This window comes from Vigna unguiculata, chromosome 11 (genome assembly GCF_004118075.2).
Source record: "Vigna unguiculata cultivar IT97K-499-35 chromosome 11, ASM411807v1, whole genome shotgun sequence".
NCBI classification, from domain to species: Eukaryota; Viridiplantae; Streptophyta; class Magnoliopsida; order Fabales; family Fabaceae; genus Vigna; species Vigna unguiculata.
This window is the reverse complement of record NC_040289.1, coordinates 39,181,641-39,200,356: the sequence shown is the minus strand read 5'-3', so window position 1 is coordinate 39,200,356 and position 18,716 is coordinate 39,181,641. Positions and strand designations below refer to the sequence as shown.

Below are 18,716 nucleotides of genomic sequence, written 5' to 3'. Positions count from 1 at the left end.
CTCAATCTTTTTGGGTTCTTCTACAAGAATGGATTACGTATTTGATTTTTTGTTAATAGATAGGTTTAATTCAAACATTCTCTTAATTATACATATTCCAAAATTAATGTCTAAGTAAACTTCTAAAATTAAAGTTATTAGTGTCGAATCATTAAATTTCCGTTGTACTTTTGTTTCCGCAAATATTAATCATTTAATAATTAGTGATACTTGTGGTGTTTATAACTTGGATTCATTTGACTTTAAAATGAAATTACATATGCTTAATTCAGTTAATAATTTTTCTGCCAATTTAAATTTAAATATAATAAATTTGAATTGATTTAGTTAGGGTAATCGGTTCATGATAAAGTTTGAAATATTATGTTTTATATTTTTCATTTATTTTGCACAGGTAGAGTTATATTATGAATACAGTGTCTTTTTTTATTAACTAATAATTATTTTTTTATTTAGTTAAAATATTTCAATTGTATAGTGTATATATTTAATATCAAGGATTTCATTTTCAAAAAATACCTCCCTGACAATGTTGACTTTTTTGTTTTTTATTTCGTGAATGTTTCTTTTATATTTATCACTTGTTATCTTTGATCGTATGTGTTTTCAGTGTCTGATATGTTTGTGCTATAATAGTTGTTATTATCATATTTTACTACAAAAACTTGGTCAATAAGATAAACATTGTTGCTGCCTATTAAAACTTTTCATGATTTCATTAATCTGTATTATATTTGACATGTATAAAGTTTGTTTTAACGCATGCTTTTTGACACGAACATCAACGCCAATAATTCTTTCGAGAAGTTAAACAATCTTTTATATGTGCAAATCAATTTTAGAAATTGATTTAGAATATTTAAAAATTAAAGTAGTTTTTGGTCAAAATTCCATACCTCCAATTTGAATACCTACTCTTTTGCATTGTTGATAAGAAAGCAAAAAAAAAAAACATTAAATCTTATCTTACTTTTGAAATATGCGGAAATTTTTTACTCTTTTTTTATGATGTTCAATTATAATAATCCATTTGACTAAGGGGAAATGACCATTAATTAAATATAATAAATATAGTCTTGGTGAATCATACCCTGTTAATCGTGCCCAAATTAGTTTTAAAAATAAATTTGATTTCATTTTAGATGCCTAATTAATTAAAATTTAGTATAAGAAACTAATATCATTGGGAAATGATTGAAGTAAAGATATTAAAATACAAATCAATAAATCTCACAAACTACTTGAAAGTAATAAAATAGAAAATATTAAAATTGTCAATCCAGAAGCAATCTCAATCAGATAACAAAATTGAAGTTAAAATAGATTTGAAAAGAAGCACATTGCAGTTCTGATGGATGCCTATAAGAGTGAGGTGCTTTTCTTGAGGTTTAAAATTTTCAAACCATTCAAGAAAATCAAAGCATTTGAGAAAAAGATAAACCAAGACTTTTATTATATACATCTATTTTTTTTTCTGTTTAATGAATGCTTTTATTTAAAAGAATACACTATCCTTATTTTTCTTTGAAATGATAAGAAAACCAGACACCTAAAAAGAGTATACTGTAAAATGTTAAAAGAAGAAAATATGTTCTTAAATGTACTTGAGTATGTGAAATGATAAGAATATTTAAAAGATTGCTTTTCAAAAATACTTTATCTACTTTTTTAGAAGTATTTTGTGAAATACTTTTTTTATTTATTTCCGTGTTATAACATACAACTAGAGTTACTCTTCAAAATGTTAACATTGGAACATATTTCAAAAAGTACTAATTTTATAAGAGAAAAAGTTATTTCAAGAAATAATATTTGAAATAAATTTTTTATATTTAAAAAAATATATTCTAGAACTTGAAAATTAAAACAAATATTTAGAAACTATTTATTTATTTAGAATGTAAAAGGTGTTTCAAAAACCACTTTCATATAGATATTTCATCTTTTATATTACTAGTTCGAGAACATATCTTGCTTTTTAGCATTTTGGGAAATATTTTTCAAATAATATTTATATTCTTAACTTTCTGAAAAATGATTTCCGAATATAAAGTAAGAACAGAAAATCAATTATTTTGAATAAAAATAAAAAAAATAAGGTATATTTAGAGGAAACAGAGTGCAACTAGCAGGAACCGGATTGGGCTAATTGGAGTGTGGAACTCTGAAGGCCCAGTTATAGAAAAAAAAAAAATGAAGACATGAAACCTACCCACGAGGAGAAGCAAGGGGGAAACAGCTGAACACCGCACACGTTGCGCAAAGTTTAGTTTTGCAGTCACACGAGTTACACAACATCTTCTCTAATCTCTTATTCGAATTTGTTTTCTATTCTATCTGCTCTCTACGCTCTTCTCGCACATTCTTTCGCTTCTCTCTCTCATCTTCTCTGCACTTTGGTCTCTTATGCCCAAACTTTGACCTCGTTTCCAACCCAACACAACACACATCCAATAAGGTTTTCTTCTTATGCTTCCCTCACAATTGATTCATATATCTTCAACATTTTTTTCTTGATAAATTGATTCAGTTACTTAGGGAATTTCTGAATCATTCACCGTTTTATTTCACTGTTTTTTTTAATTGTTTTTGTTTTCTATGATTTAAATATATTATTGTTTTTTCGTTTTTTGTATTTGGAGTTGTATTTAGTGGGGGAGCTCAGCGTGGATCTTGTGCCATGTCTTTTAGATTGAAATATCAATTTATGTTTTTAGGTGTTGTGATTGCGAAGTTATTTTATGCTATATTCAGATCCTCAGAAATGAACTGTGCATAACGATGGACACTGCTAGAGATAATTTGTATATTAGCTGTCCCTATTAGCACCCTTCTTTGTTATCTGAATACGAGGGGATGCTGGCGTAGTTTCTGGTTTCTTGGAAACATTCTCTAGATACAAAATGCTGTTGCTTATGGCTTATTTTTGATTTTGAAGTTCTCAGTGTTTAATGTGCATAAATGTGCTTCTCAGTATGTATATGTAAAATAAACATACAATGAGTAAAAATAAATGAATGTTTGTATTACTACGGAAACTTTAATTGGTGATATCAACAGTTAGTTCCTATACATGACGTGATAGAAATGTCGGAGAATTATATTTTAGTATCAGATGAATGAAAAGATTAAGATATGGTTTAAATTTGGTTCGAAGAGATAAAGTATTAAAATATGAAATAAATTAGATACTAAAGGATAAAAAGATTACAATAGGGGAAACCTGCTAAAGGTGAGTCATGGGAGACTTAATATATAAGCATGTAAAATAACGAAGAAAAAAAAAATGGAAGATAGGAAGAGCAGAGAAGAGACACGTATAGGATCTAAGTAACCTTTGCAACCTTCGATCTTCTGCTATAATTGATTTACATGTTTGTTGAAATTCATGAATGAATGTGTTTAGAGGTTCAATTTAGAATTGAAATGAATTCATGCATAATTAGTGATTCCATAAGAGGATTTAAAAAATATTCTCTTCTAACTTCTTTAGAAGCTGAAATGCATAAGTTGATTTACCTTGTTGGAGAAACTCAATTCGTTTTACCTTAATTCGTCCTTCCTTCTTATTTTCTTCACTTAGAAGTGTTTATAGACAAATTTATCTAAATTTAAACGGTTCCATCTTGTTGTCTTTGAATTTAAGAGTTCTAATTTTAAAGAGATAGTGTGTTACCCTTAATAACAGAATATATCATTTCTTATATGGAACTGACATAATCCTAACAATGAGAATCAATCTCTCTCTCTCTCTCTCTAATTAGTCTAATGTGGAAACTTGTAGAATATTAAGTGGTCAAACTGTAAACTTAGTTTAGTATTTTCCTGTTTCTTATTTTACGTATGCTCTCAGATGTACCTTGACTTACGAGTAAGTCACGATCTTCCCCAAAACATAACTTTTCAATGAACTACTTGTATGTGAATGGAAATGTTTTTCAATTTTGCGATTTCACTATGAATTTAGACATATTATAATCAACTGAATATTCATTGCTTTTGGTTCCTCCATTTATCATGCTCAAATGTTCACCATTTTTTTGTCTTACAGAAATCTATTCAATGCTATATGTGTGAATTGTTTACCCAGACTTTTAATAACAGTTTGATCATTAGATCAATTGCATAAGAAACCTTTGATGAATTATCTAATGGTTGGGAATTCTTCTGCAGCTAATAATAGTGGAAGAAAGACAGTAATTTCAATGTACTTGAGGAGAATACAATGCAGGAGAGATCGAGTATGGGCTTTGGTGTTGCAGCCATCAAAATACTTCTTTAGGCCAAGACTCTCTGGTCATCAATACTTTCAATCTTTGTCCCCAAAGACTGCAGTGGAAGAATATGCTTCACATGGAAGGATCATCCCAGAACGTCTTTTAGGTTCATATTCATGTAAACATACTTCATCTACAATTAGTTTTGCTGCTCAGGACAAAAGGCCTAGTTTATGTCATAACAGTACTCAGTTGCGTGCCTATAGTTCTGAAAGTGATGGAAGAAATGCAAGTGAGGATAAACAAGTACATGGTAGTGATGGAACCAACTTTGATAAAAGGCAGAATCAACAAGAGAAGTTTGGGAAAGAGGTTGAGTACTGCAATGCACATGCACGACTTGGAGAACAGGAACAAGAGGAATGGCTTAATAATGAGAGGCTAACTATAGAAAATAAAAGGAGAGAATCACCATTTTTGACAAGGAGGGATAAGTTTAAAAATGAGTTCATAAGAAGAATTCTTCCTTGGGAGAAAATACATATTTCTTGGGATACATTTCCTTATCATATTCAGTAATTATTATTCTTCCTATTTGTTCTTCTTTTTTCAATTTGGTATCTTCTTTATGTGACTTTTATTGTGTAATTAAATTGTATTTTTCCACCTGCAGTGAAAATACCAAAAATCTTCTGGTGGAATGTGCTGCTTCCCATTTGAGACATAATAAGTTTGCTTCAACTTTTGGTATTGGGCTCTCATCTTCAAGTGGGAGAATATTGCTTCAGAGCATTCCTGGTCAGTCATTTATTCCTTATTTTCTGTCCTTGTTATTCTATTTAATTTGTAATGTTTATTTTGGATGCCATTTGACTCACATTTATTGCTCAAAATTTTATTATAATTTTTGGCTTGTGGCACCAAATGTTGATGTTGTCTTTTTAACTTCAGGCACTGAGTTGTATCGTGAGAGATTAGTTAGAGCTCTTGCACAAGATTTACAAGTTCCTCTTTTAGTGCTCGATAACAGCATCCTTGCTCCTTATGTAAGTTCTGGAAGAATTTAGACATTATATTAGAAGGGGCACTACAAAGTAAATATTTATCTTATTTGAATTGTTATGCAGGATATTGATGATGATTTATCATCAGACTACGAATCTGATGATGATAATGCAGAGTCTGGGGAGGAGGGTTCTCTTGAATCAGAGAATGATGATGATAATGAAGCCAGCAATGAAGAAGAGTGGGCTAGCAGTACAGAGGCAAAGTCAGATGCAAGTGACAATGAAGATGCAGTAGCATCAGCTGAAGCACACCTTAAGAAGGTTAAAGCAGCTGTTCTTCGGAAACTTGTCCCTTACAATGTCGAGGAATTTGAGAAGGTGCATTTTCAGTACTGTTTACTATTAAAAGGGTGTTTTTGTTGATATCTTGGCTTGTGATAAAATAAAGTATCGGTGATGGTGAAGGCTATTAATTACTGCATAGACAGTAAATTAAGATGATGGATATTTAGAAGGTGGTATTCTGATTCTAGTGTTAAAGAGCATCTATTTGTTCATTATATTAGAGTTCACCCAATGTTTAGTTTCACTGCAGTTGTGTTATTCTAATACTAGCAAAGATTCTTTATGTTTAATTATTTATACTGATAAATAATAGGAATATTACTAGATTGAAAATAATGAAATAGAGATTTCTAATTTTATATTACTAGATTGAAAAGGAAGGAAAAGTTTATCGTAAGTAAAACTCTTGTTAGTCTTCTCTTTAGAATTATTAGTATATAGGATTATAAATAAACTTTGAGGTTTGAATTCATTCAGTCACCACTGATAGTTCTATGTCTTACCCCTACCCCAAATTTTTGACAGATTGTGGCTGGAGAATCTGAAAGTTCGGAGTCCTCCAAGTCTAATTCTAATGATACCAAATCTTCTGATAAATCTGGATGCCAGCTAAAGAAAGGTAACATGTTCAGCTAGCTGGAACCTCAATCATACACATGAACTTGCTAAATGTGATTTTGTACATTTATTTTCTACTTGCAAGCAAAAATAAGATGTCAATTATATTTACTAGTTGTCCATTATTTTTGAAATTTAGACTTCACACCGTGAGCTATTCCTTGCCTTTTTCCTTTATGATGTCACAAAGTTGAAATTGTGGGTTTTTTGCAATAGAGTGAGAAGAGACTAAATAATATTTACTTGTGCATTATCATATATTGCAATGATATGTAATGGGATAATAAACCTAAGTCATTCACACATATTTATATTAATAATCCTAATTAAGGAAACAAACCACAAAATATCAGAGAACATGAAAACTTTGAAAATGTGGATACTATCCTAAATCACACATACATATTGAGAATTTGGGCTTAGAGCCAAATTCAAAAAGTGAAATTGGCTCGTAAAGTGATGAAGGTCCAACCTTTTATGAGCTTTTTTGCGCCATAGATTTTGCAGTCCAGTCTTCTCTTTTACTGAGTGGCGTTGTGAGATTCATGTTGCTGACCTCACCTGAGGTATGAGACTTTGTAGTTGTTGTTATTATTGTTATTGTTTTATGTTGCAAATTTGCTGTAGGGAAAGATAATTTATATGTTTGTTGTTCTTGTGATATTGAATGAATTTAAGATTTAGCAAACTATTAATGAATTACCCTTCTATAAGCTCGTTTATTTGCTTTCAATTTTCAACTTGTTTGAAGCATTAACGCAAATATCTACATTACTGCTTCATTACATTTTGTAGGTGACCGTGTGAAGTACATTGGGCCATCTGTTCAAGTTACAGACGAGGATAGGTAATAAAATGTTTTCCCCCTTTTTCGCCTATGTAGTCCATCATCTCCCACAGAACTTCAGATTATTTATTTATTTTTTTTCTGAAACATTCATTTAATTTATTGAATAAAGCATGCCTAATATTTTTGGAGCTAAGTACATGAAGTTGCTTACACTTGTTACCATGACTGCCAACGTGACTGATTCTGATAAATCATTTTGGAAGATTTCCTCGTTTGCACAACTCAGCTACATAAAATATGTAATCTTGTTAGCGTAGACACTTGCACACAAGAGAACTGCATAGATGATACACTGCCAGTCACATAGATGACGCTTTCAAGGGTTACTGCTGACCTCTTTGGACTTTATTTGAGAGTCTGAAGCTGAGAAATTAATGTGATTCTTAATTAGATTGCTGCATAAAAACACAAGGAAAGATCTTCATTCATTAATAAGATATTTTCTGCCTTGAAATGATTATTGTATGTGGATGATTTTCATGCTTGTGGCTACTGGTTACATGTGGTTAGAATAGTGGTGCTATTGGTAATTGTAGAGGAAGTGGTGACACCGCACCTGTGAGATTGGAATTCTTAAACCTGAGGGAGGAATATAATGTGAAGGGAGAAACAGCTTCCCACGAATTTTCATATACTGATTTCTTTCCCATACAACGGTTTAGTCACATGAATATTGTATTTCTATGTCTTGAACTCATAATTCACTGAAGTCTTTCAAAGAACTGAAAATAGAAGTTCTTAAAATGATAATCTGATTTTCATACAGACAAGTAATTGATATTTGTCTATATCATATTGGAGAAGTATATGCAGTGTTTATCAGTGGATATCTTTGTTCTTGTCCATTTATCTTGTGATGGGATTAATGAATTATATATGCCAATGTTTGTGAGCGTTTCTATTATTATACCATTTTTTTCTTTTAAATACCACTTAAGTGTGTTTGATGCTACTTGCAAGTTGCAAGTGCTTGGTTAGTGGGTGTCAGCGACTTATATAATTTTATAGTTACGTACTTCAGGAGTTTGTGTAATATGTAGTTTGGGCCCTGTAATTTTGATGAATGTCTTAGGACATAGTGTCGAAGAAAATGTGAAGCCCATGTTCTGGTGACAGAGTTGCCTCAAACGTTTCTTGTAAAACCATGTATCATCCCCATTGGACTTTGAGCTAGCACTCACCTGACATTGGCATATATAATTTTATCACAGGGTTATACTGGGGAAGATACCAACATCTGATGGTCCAACTAATGCTTATACTATTATACATGGCAGGTGGGTTGGTAAGTCATCCCTATATATAGAAGTCAAACTGTTAAAGGCCTCTAACCTTTTGGTATTTTCTTGACACCCATTTTTTTAAACATGCAATATAGATTTTTACACATCATACAAGATGGCTTTCATTTAATTTGAGCTTTGACTGGGATGCAACTTGATCTTGAAAAACATGCAATGTGACCCTACAAGGAATCCTACACACATTAGTCAGTATTTAGGTTGTTTGTAGATTGTAAAGTGTTGAAATCTTAGTTATTGGGTTTACTGGGATCAGGTTTGAGTTTTGCACGATAGCTCCTTGTTATTTTCATCTATTTGCTCGAACTTCCTGTCTGTTCCTCCCATGGGTGTAATCCTAATATTGCAATTTCCCTTTGTGGTTTCAAAAAAAATTCCATTCCCATGTACTTCTTTTGATAGGCTCCTGGTTTTTTGTCCATAAAATGCCTGCACGACTCTTAAAAATTAGGGACCTAATGAGACACTTGTGGTATTTAGAGGGACCAGATGAAAAGCTTGTGATATTAGAAACCAAAAAGTAAGCAAAAAACAGTACTTGAAAGACAAAAGTAAAGGAAGACTAACAAAAGGTCTACACGGACAATGCAAAACCATTAAAAGGACTACATTACAGGTTTCTTAAAATTGATGGATCAAATGGAAAAACCTGGATACTCTGAGGTGTAAAATATATAATTTACCCTTTTTTCTGATATTGATGTGTACAGTTAATAGTTGGGATGTCCACGATTCATTTTTCTGCCATTCATGATGTGCTTAAAGTTATGACTTAGTTTTTCTTTAATATCATTCTTCGATAACTTTTTGATAATTTGATAAACAAAACATACTAAGTGCAAGTGAGATTTTCAAAAAGTGCTTGTAGCTTGCTAGTCATTCTTTTTTTCCAATTTTAACCTACGTGGATATATTGCAGACCTTTAACTAATGGTCAGAGAGGAGAGGTCTATGAGGTCAATGGCGATCGAGTTGCAGTCATCTTGGATATTAATGAAGACAAGGTCAACGAGGGTGAGGTGGAGAACCTTAGTGATGATCATACGAAACCCCCAATCTATTGGATTCATGGTAAATTTTTCTTATTCAAAATGTAGAAAAATGTTATCTTCTAAGCTATCTTATTCAAAGTGACCTTGATCTTTTTTCAAATATATATGGTTTGGATTTGATGATTATGTTTTTTATACTTATCAGAGGTTGAGTAGTAGCTTATCTCCTTGGCTTAAAACATTTTTTTTTATTTGCAAACAGTTAAGGACATTGAGAATGATCTTGATGCTCAATCACAGGATTGCTACATTGCTGTGGAGGCTTTATGTGAGGTATCTGGCATTTTTAAATTTTTGAAATCTCATAATAAGATGAACAAAATCTTGTTTTACTTATGGGTGGGCCTGATTATTGCTTTTGCAGGTTTTGCGTAGAAAACAGCCTCTTATTGTCTATTTTCCTGACAGTTCACATTGGTTACATAAATCAGTTCCTAAGTCAAACCGAAATGAGTTTTTTCAAAGGGTTGAGGAGATGTTTGACCAGTTATCTGGTCCTATAATATTGATTTGTGGGCAAAATAAAGTACAGTCAGGGTCAAAGGAGAAAGAACAATTTGTAAGATTCAATTGTTATTCTTTGTCATGAAGTATTAAGTTCCCAATGTTCTAGACTAAAATGCATTTACTTTGCTACTATTTACATTTTATTGACTTTTACCTTGATCACATGATGTTTCTGACAGACAATGATACTACCAAATTTTGGACGTGTTGCTAAGCTGGTAATGCTCTTTATCTTTCTACAAAATTTTGCATTCTGTTAAACATTCTATTGTTAACCTGTGATTTCAAATTATGCTGCTTTCAAATCACTACTCATTTGTTTCTTTTTGTATCTCAATGAACTATATTACATTGTTAAATGTAATACGGAGTTCTTTTCTTTCAAATAGCAGCTTTGAAGAGTTATGATAATTTATTCTTTGTATGCATATTTTGTTAACTTTATTGAGATACTTAAGGTTCGGATTGAGTCTCTTGTAGTAGATTGTCTAATGATATAGATGATAAATTTAAGAATTTCGTTGGGATGTTTATAATATCTTGGATGCCATAAAATATTAATATTGCTTTCATGTTCATGTTAATTTGACTTTCCTTCTGTCATAGTATTTTGTTTTCCATATCTTTAGTATTCTATTTATGAAATTTTAGATCTCACAGGAACTTTTATTGGTATTGTGTGATTGATGTTTTAGCATACATCGGGTTGGGTCCTTCCCCTTAGCCATTTTATTCCTTTAGCAGATATATACACGATTTTTACCTTGCCTATTTGCAACGTTCAAGTTATTGCAAACCAATAAGTTCATGCTCATGCTTTTCTCTCATCATATATATATGTATATATATATATATATATATATATATATATATATACATATATATATATATGATGAGAGACCAGAGCGCCATTTCAGCTAGATATATTATGATTCTTTTGTCGCTATATGCTAGCATTTTAGATACTACCTTTTCTGTTTTAATTTTCTTGTAAGATTCATTATGACCAATTCTATGAAGACTGAGTCCAGTTGTAATCTGTCCTGGTGTATGATTTATAATCTGTTGTGTTGAATATGGATGCTGAAACAAACGAGGGCAGTGCACTTGGGCACTGTGGAAATAATCAAATGATTTTATGTGGTCCTAAGCCATCATTGAATTCTTATTGAGAACATTACAGCCTCTTTCTCTGAAGCGTTGGACTGAGGGAATTAAAGGGGACAAGACATCAGAAGATGACGAAATTAACAAGCTCTTTTCTAATGTTCTGAGTATACATCCACCCAAGGTAATTGTTTTGCATATGCATCCACTTATGGTAATCTTGATGGTTGACGAAAAATCACCTAGGTATTTGTTTTGTTTACACTACGGTGAAGTACAACTCTAGGGATTCTCACAATTGTCAAATACCACACTTAGTATGAGGCATTTAATGTTTTAATTAAACATCTCAATACACTGCCCATCACTACAACAATAATGAACAAGAACATAAATTGCCAACATACAAGCCCCTAAAGTTTTTTTAATTCATTACCAGTCAGATGTATGTTAAGAACCCGATCATAATGGAAAAGTGGCTTGTCCATGCTTTGTACACCACACAATATTTTTCGAATTCCTCAATATATTTTTCCCCATCTTTTCTTCATTGGCCAAGTAAAAATGGATGTTCTTATTGGGGGACATTTCTGCTATGGATCCCCCATCCCGACCCTCTCCCTCTACTTATAAGAATTAGTAATATATATTTTTCAAAATACATTGGAAATCTTGTGGTTCTTCATGAAGACTAAAGCAGAAATGTCATCTTGGTTTCACTGTTGTTGATTGGTTACATGGATCTCTTAAGGTTTCTGTTAATTGATTATAAAGCACCTAACTTTCATGTCATTTTTTCATCTGTAATTCTGTATGACATTTTGCAGGATGAGAATCAGCTGGCAACATTCAAGAAACAACTTGAAGAAGATAAAAAAATCGTGACTTCACGAAGTAATTTGAGTATACTACGGAAGGTAATTCTCTGGTTTCTGAAGCATTTATTGTTACCCGATTCATAATTGATCATTTGTGATCCATATATATGCATATCAAATCCAGATTCAAACCATGAGATTACAAAGCTAATTTCTTAATCATGAATCACAATTTATATTGAATCATAAGATTTAGAGACAATTAAAAACAACTTCAGAGTATTATATACAGTGTTCAATGTTATATCAAGTAGATAAACGACTTATCTACAAGTGTCATAAAGCAAAGTTATTAGGTATTTTAGTTTGCAAATAATGGAATCTGCACATTGAAATAGTCAAATAGAGGGCATGCATTACATAAATGAGTGTCAAATAAAAGTAGTGATGCATTTTACACCATCAATGTCAAATAAAAGTAGTGATGCATTTTGCAGGTTCTCGAAGAACATCAGCTATCATGCATTGACCTTTTACATTTAAATACTGATGGCATTGTTTTGACAAAGCTCAGTAAGTTCCACTCGTTCTCTTATTTGTTCTAATCTTTTCTTCGTCAACCATTTTGTTTGTATCTTGCCTTCACCCCTATGTCTTTCCCGTTTTGGATTGAAATGATTTGTGTCATCCATGAATGATGTCTTTCCCTTTTCGGAACACAAATCTGAAATTGAGTAATAATCACAGAGCTTAAATTGGGAAACTACTTTGATTCTAGGAAGCTCATATACTTGTTTATGCCGTACTTGATATTGGAGTTAGTAATGCATTTAATTGGTTGGTTGATAATGATTAAAAATAGGGCAAGAGAAAACTGATAGCTTATTAAATTCTCGTGTTGTTTTTATCATGTTTTATATATCTCTATCTCTTTTAGTCCTAATATTATCCGGATGGTTTCCAGTGAACAACGTGTGTTCGTTTTTTTTTTAAACAATTCTTTTATTAAAAAACCAGAGAGCAAAAGGTTGGATCACAAATTATCCACTGAAAAATAAAATGGGAAAATGATCCTCTCTATTTTTTTCCATTTCATAACCTATTAGAAAAATAAATAAATTGGAAGAGTAACAATTTTTTTTTTTAATCATGGCAATGGAAAAAAAGAGAGATTCTTTTCTGTAAAACGTGAGGTGCAGGGGATAGGGGGAACAATTTTGAATAAACTGAATAAAATCTTGAATTCCATTACAGTGCTGTCAACGAAAACCTTGGAAGAACATTGTTGCTCTAATCAGGGCAAAAATATAGGTTGCACTCTAACATGTTCAAACCATGCTGATGTTGAGATTAGTTTTTTGCATTTTTTATTGTCTTCAATAAAAGTACAAGGTGCAAATTTATAACTTATAATATCATAGGGTTTTGTTAACAGGTGCCTTAAGGGAGTTTGTTGAGCAAAAAAAGCATGGGGAGTATTTAACAAGGAGTGTTTAATACATTGGGAACTTAAAAGGCTTTATTTTTTAGCTAATACTTTCCATCTGTGAATCTTTAACAAGTGTCCCAATGGCACCTGGTAACCATTAAATTTACTGTCATTGAAATTTAATGTGTTAACATGTCATGGTATGCATCATGTGTTTTTGTTTTCAGAAGCTGAAAAAGTAGTAGGCTGGGCAAAAAATCACTATTTGTCGTCTTGCTTGCTTCCTTCTGTTAAAGGAGAAAGATTGTGCCTACCTCGTGAAAGGTATAATATAAATCGTTTTTTTTATTTTTTATCTGTAATATATGATTGTATAGAATTTTAAGTTTCACTTGTTCTTTTTTGTGAAGTCTTGAAATTGCAGTCTCAAGATTGACGAGCCAGGAGACAATGTCACGGAAGTCTTCTCAGAGCCTCAAGGTATGTGGTTTTTGTAGTATTATTCAAAGTGATCTTTGTTGGTATCTAAAATATTACTATATGCATGTGATAAATATTGTCCTTTGGACTATGTTGTATAGCACTGTACTAATGGCTTAGTGCACTTAAGATATAAACATGCTCCCACAAAGGGTACATTTTCCCGAACATGTACATCTTAATTTAAATTCTGGGCATGTTTCGTCTTATGTTGATTTTGTTTATATGTATATTGAACAGAACCTTGCAAAGGATGAGTTTGAGAGCAATTTCATTTCATCTGTAGTACCTCCTGGTGAAATAGGAGTGAAGTTTGATGACGTAGGTGCTCTTGAAGATGTGAAAAAGGCACTTCAAGAACTCGTAATTCTTCCAATGAGAAGGCCAGAGCTTTTTTCTCGAGGAAATCTGTTACGGGTAATGATTGTGTACTTTTGTATGTATTCTCACTGTAGCCAAATTACTTTTGTTCACTTATTTGTGTAAAGCTAATTTGAAGAAACATTTTACAGCCCTGTAAAGGAATTTTACTTTTTGGTCCTCCTGGCACTGGTAAGACCCTTCTGGCGAAGGCACTTGCAACTGAAGCTGGTGCAAATTTTATTAGCATAACTGGTTCGACCCTTACTTCAAAGGTAGTTTTGGTTCCAGCACATTTTCCTGTTTCAGTTGTTTTATCTGAAAATTTATATGCTTTTAATTTGCTCCGTATGTATGATATCCTTGACCTGAAAGAGGGTGAAAGGAAACAATTACAATGATATCAATCAAATATTCCGACACAACTTTGGCCTTTATTTCATAAAATATAGACAATTTTTATTAATCCTAAATCTTTGTCCAAAAGATAAAAAAAATGACCTTAGAGGGAGTTTTGAGCTTCCAAATAGATTTGTGTAGAAGAAATATCTAATAACTAAGAATAGTTTAGAAACATAAAGAAAGAACATGCAAGAAAACACACCAAGGGATTCTGAAGTGCAAGAACCATGGATTGCGTGATAGGTAAACAGAATGGTAAATAGTAGGTTTTGTACAACAAGTATTGTCATTTTGTTTTTAGTACAATAAGGAAAAAAAACTGCAGTCTTTGTACAACAACTTTAATTTTGTTAGTTTTTGGTTAATAGTTAATATAATTGAATACATGTTTGGTCTTTAGTAATTGTTACGTATGTCTATTAAATGCAAAATTAATAATAATATACAATTAACCTTGAAGGAATTACTAAGGATTTTAAATTTAGGTTTTAGTCCCAGCCCTAATTCGTAATCTAATTTTTATTCTCTTTTTGTCCGAGTTTAGATGGTAGGAAATACAAGTGATTAGAAGAAGTTATATGTATGCAGACTAAAAGAGATTGAAGTGATATGTGTAGAGACTAACATTTATGATTTTTCAAGTATGGGGACTAAAAGGTAAAGTTTGTACAGCTATAGGGGCTAAATGAGTAATTAAACATTTTTCCGAAATCAAGTTCCTTTGAAGCTTCTTTTCCATTTATTTTCTTATGTAAATTGTTTCAGTTGTTTTAAGATATATTATCTTCTTCTGCATGTGATATCTTATACATATATTTGTTTTTTTCCTGACAGTGGTTTGGAGATGCTGAAAAACTAACCAAAGCGCTTTTCTCATTTGCCAGCAAGCTTGCTCCTGTCATTATATTTGTTGATGAAGTGAGTGTTTGAATGCATAACCTCTCATTATTTCGCTTTTTCTTATATAGTTTGATTTTTTTGGTTCTGTATTAAATTTTTCAATTTAAATGAAAAAAGTTGGAATCCAAAGAGTTCAATAATAATTTAGAGTGGACTTTTATGGACTAATCGTGTCTCCTCTCTTTGACATGTCCGTGCTCTTTAAATTGATTAGTTAAATTGGAAAGAGAAATGCTTTACACACAAATTTGAACTTCTCACATTTATAAGATTACTCAATGCATAAGAGAATCTAGATGTTTTCTGTACCATCTTCATGCCTTGAATCGAATGTTTCAAGATGACTACGAAATTCAGATTTCAGTCTTATGATTTATTTTTTCCTCATGGTTTTTTCTTCCAGAAAAGCTGAAGTGTAAAAATATGCTTCTGGATTTTAAATTCCTTAGTACTCCTTTTTATTCAATGTGAAACATATGTTTCAACTTTCCAGGAATGTGCCTTCAAAAGTAAAATTATAGATATACGTTTTTAGTGCACCCTCAAATCTATCTTTCACAAGTTGGACACTTGGTTTTTGACTTGAATCTGTATTGTATAGGTTGACAGTTTGCTTGGTGCTAGAGGTGGTGCTTTTGAGCATGAGGCCACTAGAAGAATGAGGAACGAATTTATGGCAGCCTGGGATGGATTGAGGTCAAAAGAAAACCAACGAATCCTTATTCTAGGAGCAACAAACCGGCCATTTGATCTTGATGATGCTGTTATTCGTCGTTTACCAAGAAGGTAAACTATATGATTTCTCTCTTTGAAAGCTTGATTTACAGCCGAATGGTCATAATCAATGTCGCATTTTTAAATTATGATTGTCCCATTTTGTGTCTGATTTTCATTTAGATTTAGTTTTTATCCTTGTTTGTGTGTGCTACAGAACTCAATACTTTTTATGTGATTAGTTGTTAGGATCTGGAGGAAGTTAACACTATTTTGTGGTCACTCTTATATCCCTTACTACTATGCTATATCGTCGAATAGTATCAACAAAAGTCAAGTCAACTGGGACAAAAGCTTAAGCTTGATATTGAGGCCAAACTCATAATAATGCCACTAATTTTGTTAAAAGTTTATACTTCAATAAGTACCTTCATGTAGAAAGTGTAGAACTTTATTTAAATTCATAGTCAAGATTATAATACGGAAGTGGTTTGATAAATGCGGGAAATTACTACTTCTTTTATAACTAAGATTTGTGTTGGCATTATTTCGTCCAGGATATATGTTGATTTACCAGATGCTGAAAATCGAATGAAGATTTTAAGCATCTTTCTAGCACAAGAAAACTTGGATTCTGAATTTCAGTTAGATAAACTTGCTAACATGACTGATGGATACTCGGGCAGTGATTTGAAGGTAAATATTGTTAAGTACAACTGAGTTAAAAAGTACGTTAGGCATCACTATATTGTACCACACTAGGGAAGTGAGGGATATAAAGGAAATTAAGGTAGCTGGCTGAGAGTGCTACCTTATTTACCATCTCTCAAATTCCTTTTGCAGTCTAGCATAGTCGGCCTAACATTATAATAATTATCACACTTGCTTAAGCTGGAAAATCTTCTATCTAAGCATTTCAAGTCATGTATCTCTAATGCTGCTTCATGCTTACATTTGCAGAACCTCTGTATTGCTGCAGCGTATAGACCTGTTCAAGAGCTCTTAGAGAATGAAAAGAAGGTATGCAGATCACAAATTTGAAACTAGCTCAGATTTTTCATAGCAATTGCGAGATTTTTGCACTATCCTTTTTAAAAGTTGGACGAGTATAAAATGCACATTTGTTGCTCGCGTGATGTTTGTACTTTACACTTTTTTATTTTTGTAAAATAATACTTAATAATGGCAAAGGAGAAATGATCTAATGAAAAAATTTTCGTATATTGCAACTTTAGCAGATCTGTATGTTGTGAAAACAAATCTCCAGGAAAATATTTTATTCAATGTTGTTATATATTCCCCCAGTTTATTTTAGCTGCATCTCACCAAAGAAGTTTGGTATCAGTAAAGTTATTACGTTCTGGATCAGTAAAGTTGGTTGATCCTCTTTGTACATTTTGGATACGGGTTTAATCTTTTGAGTAAGTTACAAGTTTAGTTGTCAACGGACAATAGTGGTGACTAATATCAATGTTGTTATCTACGTTGATATTATCTATTGGTTGCAAATCTGCAATTCAAAAATGGTTTCAAATTGATCTCTGATGTATGGATTCTCTTTTGGTTTGCACAGGAAGCCAGTAGTGGTACAACTTCAATATTAAGGCCTCTCAATTTGGATGATTTTGTTCAGTCCAAAACCAAGGTATATAATATTCTATTTGTTCATTTTGAATTGTGATGTTTTTACTGGATGTTCAAGTACTTTCAATGTGTATTTGTAGAGTAGTTTTATTTGTATTTACTGTTAACCGAAATTTTTAGAAGTTACAAATATTTGTGGGTCCACTACGTAATTAATCAGTCTCTTAATTTTAAAGATTAATTTGAGTTTAACCGTCAATAAAGTTTTAGAAGTGTGTTGCATTGACATGTTGCTTGTTTGAAGCTATTTTTTTGTCTGTCTTTGAGGTGCAATTAGTTTTAAAATGTTAAAAGTGTGGTTAAAATGTGTAGGTGGGTCCATCGGTTGCGCATGATGCAACAAGCATGACCGAGTTGAGGAAGTGGAACGAAATGTATGGAGAAGGAGGTAACAGGACAAAATCACCATTTGGATTTGGGAGCTGATTTTGACACTTTTCATCTCTAACATATCATCACCAATGCTTTTGAGCAAAGCATTATAGATAGATTCATCTTTTATACTTTTCAAAGGGCCTCTGCATTCCCATCACTTGCCAAATTATTTAGACGAATTAGTTCTTTTTAGGAGGCTGTGTTTCGAGCTCTCCATTTTGAGCTGACTTGAGTATTCAGTTAAATGTGTTGTAATGAAATGTAGGTAGCCTCTAATTTTGTCTAGGGAATGTGAAATCTTATGCTTAACAACAGGGGTAATTTCCCCACTTACCTATATATATTTTTTGACAGTGTTTAATTATTATTCATTGGATGCTTTCACGAGTAATTTCTCTATCGAAATTTTAGTTCAATGTTAAAAAGACAATTTAAATAAAACAACAGGGGTTCTATCAAGTCTATCTGATTTATGGTAATCAGAAATTATTGAAATTGTCTGGTTTATCCATTGGGATCTTTATGTATTCGAGATATAATGAGATATCTGGAAATAGTATATTATTGTTGTCTAGAAGAAGAACTAGTCA

General features: G+C 31.9%; 1 protein-coding gene across 3 annotated transcripts; it reads left to right on the top strand.

The window, feature by feature from the left end:
• The first annotated feature begins 2,235 nt into the window (after positions 1-2,235).
• On the top strand, positions 2,236-18,506 carry LOC114169244. 3 transcript variants are annotated; one of them, XM_028054295.1, is made up of 25 exons: positions 2,236-2,458; positions 4,174-4,792; positions 4,891-5,015; positions 5,169-5,263; positions 5,345-5,602; positions 6,095-6,188; positions 6,983-7,034; positions 8,249-8,314; positions 9,258-9,409; positions 9,593-9,663; positions 9,755-9,949; positions 10,077-10,115; positions 11,081-11,188; positions 11,832-11,921; positions 12,320-12,395; positions 13,479-13,575; positions 13,662-13,731; positions 13,972-14,148; positions 14,244-14,366; positions 15,328-15,411; positions 15,995-16,179; positions 16,665-16,803; positions 17,068-17,127; positions 17,681-17,752; positions 18,064-18,505. In XM_028054295.1, the coding sequence occupies exons 2-25, from the start codon at positions 4,206-4,208 to the stop codon at positions 18,175-18,177; spliced, it is 3,129 nt and encodes a 1,042-aa protein (XP_027910096.1). In that variant the 5' UTR covers positions 2,236-2,458; positions 4,174-4,205; the 3' UTR covers positions 18,178-18,505. The 3 variants fall into 3 exon arrangements, 2 of the variants coding, with proteins under 2 accessions (XP_027910096.1, XP_027910097.1); XR_003600868.1 differs by lacking the exon at positions 16,665-16,803 and having other exon boundaries at positions 18,064-18,506; XM_028054296.1 differs by lacking the exon at positions 8,249-8,314.
• The last annotated feature ends 210 nt before the right edge of the window (positions 18,507-18,716 follow it).